The sequence below is a fragment of the Mirounga leonina genome, unplaced genomic scaffold (genome assembly GCF_011800145.1).
Source record: "Mirounga leonina isolate KUSES-001 unplaced genomic scaffold, KU_Mleo_1.0 Mir_153, whole genome shotgun sequence".
Lineage (NCBI taxonomy): Eukaryota > Metazoa > Chordata > Mammalia > Carnivora > Phocidae > Mirounga > Mirounga leonina.
This window is the reverse complement of record NW_023270387.1, coordinates 36072908-36084991: the sequence shown is the minus strand read 5'-3', so window position 1 is coordinate 36084991 and position 12084 is coordinate 36072908. Positions and strand designations below refer to the sequence as shown.

The 12084-nt window shown below is 39.1% G+C and overlaps 1 protein-coding gene across 3 annotated transcripts in view; it reads right to left on the bottom strand.

The window, feature by feature from the left end:
* MTMR2 (myotubularin related protein 2) overlaps positions 1–12084 on the bottom strand; it is a 113378-nt gene that overhangs the window by 69026 nt on the left and 32268 nt on the right. For all 3 annotated transcript variants that reach the window (XM_035009337.1, XM_035009339.1, XM_035009338.1), the window contains one exon: positions 356–461. In XM_035009337.1, the coding sequence (XP_034865228.1) occupies positions 356–461 (106 nt within the window). The remainder of the gene's footprint in view (positions 1–355; positions 462–12084) is intronic.

Here is a 12084-nt window from a genome sequence, read left to right as displayed (position 1 = left end):
AGATATTTCATTACAGGACTTAGAACAACACTCGGGACATGGTAAGTACCCAAAAAAGGTTAGCTATTAGCGGCCATCATTATGGGAGTAATCATGAAAATCTTTTATACCACAACAAAACCCATTATCTTTTTGTAAAGAACTTCAAAGTTATCAAACTTAGAAATGAATTACACACTTTTCGTTTACAAATAAATAAGATTTCCAAATCTGCTGACCTGTTCTGGGCTATTTTATAGAGACGTAAGTCTTGGGAGACGACTCCATCAAGATCTCCTGCTTACTTAGTGCCAGGCTATGTTCACAGTGTCGGCCACAAACAGCTAACAAACAATACATCAAATAGCGTACGTACCCTCAAATCAGGAGAAAAGTTGTCTGCAGAAGTTGAAATGGAGTCCGATGATACTACAGACGCTGATTTTGTATGCACTGAATTCTCTGAATGAGACGTGGAAGCACTACAAAATACAAAAGCAAGGTGTTTCAACAATGGGGGCTTTAAAGAACAATGTCAGAATTTTTACTAATTATGACTCCATTGTTTATTAAAACTTCCATTGCCAACAGTCCTACTTTGCCTGCTCAAGCCTATCTCTAAATACGAATAAATTACAAACTCTCCATACCTGCAGGGTTAAGTATTCTCACCACATTCCCTCTGGACAGACTTCCCCAGTACTCCTGAATAAACTCTGGGCTAATTCTTTCTCTTTATTCAACCATCCATTCATTCATCCAATGACCACTCACTGAATGATCCAATATATAAAACCATTACACCAGGCACTAGGATTTGGAGATACTTATGATATAACTTAGCCCTCATGTTCATGAAGCTCACAAACTGTGGCAGAGACAGACAAATCAATAAATGGTGTGTTGTGATAATGATACTAAGCCCTGTGAAACTGAATAAAGGAAGCCCCCTTTAAAATAGTCAGGAGGCGGGGCGCCTGGGTGGCTCAGTCGTTAAGCGTCTGCCTTCAGCTCAGGTCATGATCCCGGTGTCCTGGGATCGAGCCCCGCATGGGGCTCCCTGCTCAGCGGGAAGCCTGCTTCTCTCTCGCGCTCTCCCACTCCCCCTGCTTGTGTTCCCTCTCTCGCTGTGTCTCTGTCAAAAAAATAAATTTAAAAAAATCTTAAAAAAAAAAAAATAGTCAGGAGGCAAGAAGGGGGAACTCTCACACCCTACTATTCTTTGCAGCCCTCTGCATTCCCAACAGGAAGAAGCCTGTATTTTACTACTCCAGTAGGAGGAAGATTTTCTCCTTGCCTGGCAACAGCCCAGCCAAAGAGACTGTCACAACTCAGCCAAATAAAGCCACTACACTTCAAACATCCAGTTTAGTCCAATGGGCTTTGTGTTTATAACACGAAGTTTATAACTGCTTCTCTGAATGCCCCCTTTTCCACATAAAAGAGTCATCCTTTGTTCTCTGGACTTGCCTATGGTTTTGCCATAACTTGCATGTCTCAAATTGCAATTTTGTTATTCCATAAATCCATTTTGCTGGTAATGTAACTGACCGTTTTACTTTCGAGGTTAACACACTACAAACACAGAGAGAGAGACAGAGACAGAGACAGAAACAGAGAGAATGCACTGTGGGAGAAAGGAAAAGGAAGAACCCAACTTTACCCAGGAAGTTCAGGGAAGATTTCACAGAGAAGATGTTCTTTGAACAGTCTTGGAAGACAGGAAATTGCCAAGCTGACAAACAAGTAAGGGAATTCTAAAAACATACAAACAAAAAGCACTGCAAAGATACAGAATAATCAAAGAGCCCAGAACACTTGAGAAACTACAAAGAGTTCAACAGGGCTAGAGAAGCAGAAGGACAGAAGCTATAGAAAGATGAGCTTGTCTTTGCACTTATATCTTTCCACTAAATCAAATTCTATATAAGCCTGTCTTAAATACCTACTTCTTCCATTAAATAATTAAGTAATCACAATTTAATTAAATTACCCCAATTACCCCAAAAGGGAGAACTGTGTCTTCATTTTCCACAAAATCTACCACAGTCCCTATGTATACTGTTAACATGTATTAGGTTTGTTAAATTCCAAAACATAGTGACAATATACCTATGCCACAAACTGAATGATTTACATCATTTCCTTTTATCAGTAAAACAAATTTAAAATTATTTAAAGTAAAAAAAAAAAGGGGTGGAAAAATCTCAGACACTTTGAAGTTTAAAGTTCTAATTAAAAAATATATTTTTCTAAAGCTCCATTCCCAACATACTGAAAGTCTTCCTCACCCCCAAAGTCAAAATTTTTTCATTAGATTTTGATAAAATAATCCATCTTGAGATGTGACACTTAAAAACCAGATTGTTTTAAAATTTGTCCACCATAAACCTGCCTGTAACAATAACTAAATTATTTATACACTGTGAAAATCATCTCCTCCAAAAGAAATTGTCACTTCATTTTCTCTTGTTCCATTTTTAAGCTTTACTGGAGTGTGACTGTTAAAGCCGAACTGTGTAGGACACATGAAGGTGTACAACATGATGTTTTGATATACGTATACACCATGAAATGAGTACCGCAACCAAGCTAACGTAAACATCCATCACCTCACATCATTACCTTTTTTTGGCGGGGGGAGAAAATCTGAGATCCTCTTTTGGCAAGTTCAAGTATATGATACAGTATTACTCACAACAGTCACCATGCTATACATTAGGTCCCTGGAACTATTCACTTTGTATCTAACACTTTGTCCCTTTTGCTCAGTATCTCTCCATTTCCCCCTTTTCAGATCTATGGTTTGAAAGTATTTTCTCATATTCCGTAGTCCCTTTTTCATTTTGTTGTTTCGTTTGCTGTAGAGAAACCTTTTAGCTTGACATAGTCCCACCAGTTTACTTTTGCTTCTGTTGCCATGCTATGGTGTCAGACCCAAGAAACCGTTCTCGAGACCAACGCCAAGGAGATTTTCCTGTTTTCCTCTAGGATGTTTACAGATTCAGGCCTCACACTTAAATGTTTAATCCATTTTGGTTTGATTTGTGTGTATGGCGCAACATCAGGGTTCAATTTCATCCTTTTGCATGCGGATATCCATTTTTACCGAAACCACTGTACATTCTTGCCACCCTTTTCAAAGACAAGTTAACTGTGTATGTGTGGTTTTATTTCTGGGCTCTCTATCCTATTCCACTGATCTATGTGTCTTTTTATGCCAGTACCATACTGTTTTGATCACTACAGCTTCGAAATATAGTTTGAAGATGGGAAGTATGATGCCTCCCACTTTGTTCTTCATGTTCAAGACTGCTTTAGCTATTTGGGGTCTTTTGCGTTACCACAATGATTTTAGGATTGTTTTTTTCTATGAAAAATGCTACTGGAATCTTCAGAGAATGCGTTGAATCTGTAGATCACTTTGGTCAGCATGGACATCTTATGATTAGTTCTTCTACTCCATTAACACAGCATAATTTTCCATTGATTTATGCCTTCAGTTTCTTCCATCATAGTTTTATAGTTTGCACAAGTTTTTAACCTCCTTGGTTAAATCTGTTCCTAAGTATTTTACTCTTTCTGATGCTACTACAATGGAATTGTTTTCTTAATTTCTTTTTTGGAGGATTTGTTGTTAGTATATAGAAACACAACTGATTTCTGCATGTTGATTTTTGTATCCTGCAACTTTCCTGAATTTGTTTATTAGTTGTAACAGTTTCTCGGTAGAGCCTTTACAGTTCTCCATTTATAAGATCATGCCATCTGCAGAATGTTTGGGTTTTTTTTTTTAAGATTTTTTTTTTTATTTATTTGACAGAGAAAGAGAGAAAGCACAAGCAGGGGCAGTGGCAGGCAAAGGCAGAGGGAGAAGCAGGCTTCCCCTGGAGGAGGGAGCCCGATACAGGGCTCAATCCCAGGACCCTGGGATCATGACCTGAGCTGAAGGCAGATGCTTAACCAACTGAGCCACTCAGGCACCCTGCAAAATGTTTTTATATATTCATACAACGTGAAAATCATCTCTCCCAAAAGAAATTCATTTAAATGGATTAAAAACAGTATTACAATTAGAACACTTTGTAACATTTTTTTCAAATGCAAACATATATTTATTTTATTAACTATTTCAAGGTATGACTGTAGTTGTTATTTGTTTATACCCAACAACATATAATAATACTACACAAAGGAGCAGTCATAAGAAATTCTATTATCTAGTTTTGTAATGTAAGTATAGAGAAACTGACAGAGAATGTTTTCTCCCTTTCTTCTTTTTTCTGTTTTGTTGTTGTAGCCAACTTCTTACTAATTAAATGCCATCTGTGTTAAAATAACAGGTAAAATAATCAATTGGCACAGTACTTTGAGAGACATTATTTGTTGCCTACTCCATATGCATACATACCTCTTTTTTCTCCCTGACTTTGATTAGGGCAGTTTGGTGCCCAGCCCAACATGACATGCCTCCTTTTGGCTCCCCTGTGGTTGGGAGAACCATGTGACACAACTATGGTCAATGAGATTTAAAAGGAACTATGTTAATAGTTACGGAAACTTTTTATTTTCGTAATAAAGGTGAGCAGGAACAGCAGGTTAGCCCTTAACCTTTCCCACTTTCTCTTGACTGGAACAAGAACGTAAAGCTTAGAAATACTGTAGCCATCTTGTAAACGTGACCAACATGCTGGCCTGCTAAGAACAGGGAGCCAAATAACAGGAAGAACGTAAGTCCTCATGGTATCACTGAGCAGTTGAATCCACACCAACTCCCTACTTATGGGATTTTTTTATGTAAAAAAATGAAGTTCAATTTTTTTAAGATTTATTTATTTATGAGAGAGAGAGAGAGAGAGAGGTAGAAGGTATGCACAAGTGGAGAGAGGGTGCAGAGGGAAAGAATCTTCAAGCAGACTCCCCGCTGAGCATGGAGCCCGATGCAGGGCTCGATCTCACCACCTATGAGGATCATGACCTGAGCCAAAACCAAGAGTCAGATGCTTAACCAACTGAGCCACCCAGGCACCCCTGAAGTTCAATTTTTAAAATCACTGTAATAGAGTTTTATATTCTGTATAGCCAAACAATTCTAAATGATATGGCAACCAGCACCTCATAAAGTCTACTTTGGACAAGTTCACATGTGCAATACTACTTGTTATACATATGACCTTCTGAGAGAAGACAAAATTAAAGGCAATAAAACACAATGTGTAATTATGGGTAGCGTATTACTTAGAAAAAATAATTTTGACAGAGAAGATATAATAGCATGTCCCACTGAAAAACCAAAGGGTTCTTTAAAGTCAAAGTATGAAGTAAATATATCTAAGGGAAATAACAAACAAAACCAGGTTCTGTAATTAATAACTTGCAGTTTCGGATTCAAAGATTCAGTCCTTCAAGCATAAATGTGGCAAATAGTTTTTAATTATTAACTTCTCTTTCCAGACATGCATAAACATGGGTAGTAGATATTATAATCCACCGTGTTATATGTGAAGAAGCACTGATGTGTAGTTCAATGTAACCAGTTTACAAAAGGTTTTAAACCCCAGGCAAGCAAGGAGAGACTGGAAGAGATAGGGCCAGGGTATATCCTAGGGCTGTTCTTGTGATGATGGCAGACATACACATACACATACACACCACAGGAGAACTATTCAAAGTTCTCCTGGTATAAACAGGAAGTGCTGCCCTTTATGGCCAGAATGGAGGTGGCCACAGACACCCTAGAAAGCAGAGCTCTATTTTCAGTTGTTTTTTCCTTCTGTCAGATGCGCTCTGTGCATGCTTCTGATCGCCACGGGCCACTGGTATAATACAACCTAATGTCCACCGCTCTTTTCCACTGCTCCCTTGCTTATGTTGAGGTCAAACTCTCTATGTTGATCTTTTATGAACCATTCCACAAACAAGCTCTGTATTTCCCTGAATGCACACCTTTGCTCATGCCATTCCAAAACAGAATGCCTCTTTATCCCCATCTATTTATTAACATCCTACCGACTCTTTAAGACCCAGTTAAAAAGCAAGCTTTCCAAAAAGTCCTCCCCTGCTGTTCCAGCTAGAACTAACCTCTCATTCCTCTGCACTTTCACAGACTTCTGCCTATACTCTATAATTACACCTAACACTTGCCACATTAGACCAGAGATCTTGGGTTACATGGCCACCTCTTTTTTAAATTATAAACTGCTAGAGGATAAGAACCTTGTAACTGGCAAGGCATTTGAACTCAGAGCAAAGACTGCAGTCTGCTAACCTCATTAAGTAACCAATACTACTTTGGTCCTCACTTTCCCTAGGCCCACAAACTTCAAGGCAGTCAGTCCAAACATTCCTCCTATCCTGGTCATCCTGAGCCTCTCTGCAAAAATGCCAGACCTTCTTGTCTATGCTTCCTCCACCTATTTTCCCTGCTCAGGTCTTCTTTCAGCTACTAACTCTTCCTAACCTTTACACCAGAATCTTTACTTCAGAGTGACTCAAATGCCTCACATCTTCAACGGAATTTTCCCTCCACCTCTCTGCCTCAGTTGACCCCTCCTCCCAGGAACCCACTCCCCTGTAGCCTTTTCTAAAGGAGACTCTTCTCCAGCATCTTAAACCCAAAGGTGAAAATAGCACTTCCCCAGCTCCACTCTCACGTTTCCACACTAGTATTACTTTTCCATCTTCATATGTAAAAGACTGACTCCTCCTCCTCCTCCTCCTGGCATTTGCATCTACAGCTTCCCTGTTACTGTTATCCACCTACCTTTTAATTACTCCTCACTCACTCATTAAGGACTTTTTCAGTTGTCTGACTTTCTCTTCTCCAAAGCTTCTCTCTGCTCCAAAGCTATCATCATGGGAATTTTAATATCCACAAGGATAAACCAGCAACCACCTATCTCAAAATTCCTCAGTTCCTACACCCCTCACCCACATTCCCACATCAGCAATGTGCTTCTGTGGTCATACCCTGGACTTCATCATTTCTGGGAACTACTCACAGTGTCTATAATCTTAAACTCAAGGAAACCAATCCCTGTCTACAGACAGATGGTATCCTTTCCAAATATCTCACTTTTCTTAACTTTTCCTTCATCTAATCTTCAACACGCTGGAGACAAATCATCCCTCAGCCCCTCAACTGGTCATTATCCTTCATGCTTCTTTGCTCTCCTTCTCCCTCTCACTTCTCTACCTATCTTACCTGAAATGTATAGTAATATTTTATAATCTCTTTGGCAAACCTTCAGCATCCTTATTTCTTATCCATTGGCCATCACTGCTCTGCTAATCCCTAAATTTGTATCAATATAACTATCTATCATCTCTGTGCTAAAGCTTAGCTATAATGGAAGAAATCTTCAAACTGGGACCGCTTAAGACTCACAGTTAGAAACATGAGCTAGGCAGTGTTCAGCAACCCATCACAACCAATTAATCCAAAGTCCTATAGAGTCCACCTCCCTATCACTTTGAATGCATCCATTTTTCCCTCCTAATTTTTACTGCCTTAATTCAACACCTCTTACCTGGACTACAGCAAATCACCTGTCTCCTTTCTCCTACTCATCCAATATATCACCCCAAACCAATACCAAAGTGATCCTTCAAAAACAGAGATCTGATAATATCATTCCCCCAACTTAAATTTTCAGTAATTCCTCAATCCTTCCCAAATTGAGCCCAAACTCCTTAGCATAACGCTTGAAGTCTTCCATGATCTGGCCCTTGTTCTACATAACTAGCTGTAGCTTCAACTCACCTGAAGCCATTGGGAATGGCTTGCAGAGTCCCTATTTCTTCTAGCCATTTCACACCTCTGTTCCTTTGCTACCCCTGCTGACGTTGTCTGCAGTGTCCTTCATAGACTTCCATGCCCTCTTTGCCTCTATTCATCTTGTAGGCATGACTCTTCCTTTACTGTACACTGGATATATTTTTATGTATTTTTATAATAACCGTATACTTTATTGCATTTAATCATCTACAAGCTCCTCCTCTTATATTGTTACTGTCTAATATAACAATATTGTATACTATTGTATACTATTCCAAGATTCTTTCTTTACCACAGATCATTTCCCCTTGTTGCTCTCAATAAAACACGGAAAGTGTCTGAAAAAAGAATATCTGGCACATGTGTTAGTTATTATTTATAACAAATGAATATTACTTCACATGTATTATCCCCCAAGTCAGATTAGCTGCATAAATACTTATAATGGCAAAGCTGCTGTGTCACCTCTTATTAATACTATTTCTGCTGTGACATATTACAAATGAGAATATAAATCTCCCCCAGTGATTGTAACCAAAGATTTACTAAAGGGGAAAAAACCACAAGAACTACAATTAAAGACCTGGTATTTACAAAATAAGAAGTTATTATGTCTCTTGGACAGTATTATGTAAGCAGTATTAGAAAAATGAATATTATCATCATTATAGAAGCATGTGTCTTGGCACTATGAATGCCTTTTTTTTTTTTTTTTTTTTAAGTAGATTCCACAGCCAGTGTGCAGCCCAATGCGGGGCTTGAACTCACGATGCTGAGATTAAGAACTGAGCCGAGATCAAGAATCAAGGACACTTAACTGACTAAGCCACCCAGATGTCCCACTGTGAATGCCATTTAAAAATGAAGTCTGTCATTGCTATGGACTGAATTATGCCCCCACCCCAAATTCTTTTTTTAAAGATTTTATTTATTTGAGAGGGACAGAGATTGCGAGAGAGAGCACGAGTGGGGAGGAGAGGGAGAAGCAGACTTCCTGCTGAGCAGGAGCCAATCTGGGCTGGATACCAGGACCCTGAGATCATGACCTGAGCCGAAGACAGAAGCTTAACCAACTGAGCTACCCAGGTGGCCCCCCACCCCAAATTCCTATGTTGAAGTTCTAACCCCCAATGTGACTATAATTGGAGACAGGCTTTTAGGAGGTAATTAAGGTTAAATGAGGTCATAATGGTGGGGTTGCTAATCCAATAAGATTAGTGGCCCTATGGGAAGAAGAGAGAAAAAGCCTGCCTCCCCTTTTCCCCCAATTCCTTCCCTCCCCAATCCACCCCCCCCAACAATGAATGCACCTAGGAAAGAGGAAAGGCCATTCGAGGACATAGCAAGAAGATAGCCATCTGCAAACCAGTCAAAGAAAGACCTCATTAGGAACGGAATTGTCTGGCAACTTAATCTTCGACTTCGCAGCCACCAGAACTGGGAGAAATAAATTATTGTTGGTTACGCCATCCTGTGGTATGGAGGAGCATTACATAATAAAAAGAACTGTTCCTAATTCTATCAGGTGTGATTATGAGATTATGTAAAAAAAAAAAAAAAAAAAAAATGCTTTTACTTTTTATTTTATTTATTTATTTTTAAGATTTTATTTATTTATTTGACAGAGACAGAGCAGGAGAGCACAAGCAGGGGGAGCGGCAGAGGGAGAAAGAGAAGCAGGCTTCCCACTGAGCAAGGAGCCCGATGCGGGGCTTGATCCCATGACCCTGGGATCATGACCTGAGCCAAAGGCAGTTGCTTAACCAACTGAGCCACCCAGGCGCCCCTACTTCTTAAATATGTGCACTGAAGTATGTAGGAATGAAAAGACATGATTTGCTTCAAAATAGTTCAGGAAAAAAAAGAACAAGGAAAAGAGATAAAGCAAATACGACAAACTATTCAGTGTGGGTGATGGGTCATTAGAGGATTATTGTACAACTCTCTCTTTTGTGTACACTTGAAAATTTCTTTAGGGGCGCCTGGGTGGCTCAGTCGGCTGGGCGTCTGCCTTCAGCTCAGGTCATGATCCCAGAGTCCTGGGATCAAATCCTGCATCGGGCTCCTTGCTCAGCAAGGAGCCTGCTTCTCCCTCTGCCTGCAGCTACCCCTGCTTGTGGTCACTCGCTCTCTCTCTGACAAATAAATAAATAAAATCTTTAAAAAAATTTTTTCTTTAAAAATATAATAGCTTTAGAATCTTAAAAAAAGAAAAAAATACTAGTAATTTTAAGAACTCAGTATTTATTTGAACTCAACGACCAAGCTGTTGAAAAGCAGCAGTCTTAAAAACAGTGGTGGGAAAAAAAAAAAAGCAGCGGTGGAAGACAAAAATACCACTAGATGAAAATACAATTGCCCTAGGTTATAGTTCTGACATCATCAAACAAGAAATCTGTGACCCTGGGCTTTTCTCCCAATTTCTTAAAAACAGCTTTAAGTGCTCTAGAAAGAGAATGTTGAGTAACTTGCCCAAAGTCACACAACTAGTAAGTGAAGAGCCAGCATTGTCCAGATCCAGAGTAGGTAAATAAGAAGAAAAACACTTCTCTGAGAAAACTGTGAGTAGACAATGAATATTCATTCATTTGGCCTATTTTTGTTTTCCAGAGAACTACATTTCCCAGAACTGCTTACCTCAACTTAATAGATACTCCAAAGCACAAACTAGTTTCCAAGAAGAAACAGTTTGTAGTTTCCTTTCTTCCTCCCTTTTCTTTCACATTGAATATAATTTTTATTTCCCATTTTCATGTGTCATTCTAGCAATAAAACTTGGCTGAAAAAGCCAGGGCCAGCTCCTACCTACATTCACTTCAGAGATGTTAGTCTCATCTGTCCTTGCTATATTTTCAAATCTACAAGCATAATTTTCCTCAAGCATCACTCCAACAAATCCTTAGCACTTGCATTTAGTATGACTAAGGTGCTTATACAGGCACCCCATGGCCTCCAAATCGAATTAAATCTCATCATCATGGCTTTCAGAGTGTCAGGGCTCTCCACCATACATAATTCTAGCCCACGCTTACATTCACTAACGCTATACAAAGCTCTTCCTTGCCACTGGTCATGAGAATCAGACTCTTCCCACCTTCTACTTTGAATATCTTTTAATTTACTCTCTAAATGTCTTTTCTGACCAACTGTGGTTTTTAACTAAGTCTTCTGTTGAAGGTTCATTTTCCACGAGAAACCAGTCTTAAGTTATTCTTACTGGATCCTTCCAGTAAATCTAGGCATCCCAACATCTTTGCATGTGTATTCAGTTACAGTTATGTATATATGGATATCCTATGTTTACATTGATTTGTTTTGTTCAAATTGATTCATTATACAGTACACATACTCCTTTTAAAGAAAGTTAACAATTACCAAACCCTTACTATGTACAAAACACTGGGTTATAGAATAGCCTCCGCCCTTGAGATTTCAGTCCTGTAAGAGACCTCATACCACATCAGCACATCACTAATACCATGAGAGGTACAAACAAGTACTAGGAGAAAAGGCTCAAAGGAAATGGAAGTAATTTCAGGTTTAGAGGAAGGCAAGAAATACATTAAAATGAAGCATTTAGAATTGCTACTTCTACAGGTAAAATGGTCAAATATCAACTATTCCATATGGCTCAATGTGATAAAATGAAGAAGACAGAAAAAAAACTAGTTGGGTCTTTAAAGATTGTGAGGCACAGGTCAGGGCATTGTATATTATAAGCATATGCATACACGAAAAGAAATTTTAAAAAACAGCTTGGGAAAGTATAGGGCATATTTTGTGGACAATGAGTAGTTTACTCAAATTAAGTGGATAAAAGGACAAAAAGGTAGCCTGGTGCCAGACCACTGAGAATCCTAAATGCCAGGCTTAAAAGCCTTGCTAGGAAAAGGCAAGGGGCTCACAGTAAGATAACACTCCATGCCGCCTAGGGTGGCTACAATTAAAAAGATATATAATAACAAATGTCAGCAAAGATACGGAGAAATTGGGACCCTCCTACACTGCTGGTAGGGCTGTAAAATGATAAGAGCCACTTTGGAGAACAGCCTGGCAGTTCTTTAAATATGAAACAGAACTTCCAAATGACCCAGCAATTCCACTCCTAAATATATTCCCAAGAGAAATTAAAAGTATGTCCACACAAAAGAACACATGAATATACATAATGTACATGAATGTTCACAGCAGCGTTATTCATAATGGCCAAAAAGTCCAAACCAGTCAATGTCATCCCCCTGCTAGAAATCCTCCAATGGCTTTCCACTTCCTCTTACCTCAAATAGCCTTCAAATCATTACAGGATCTGCTCCCCACCTCCTTCTCCA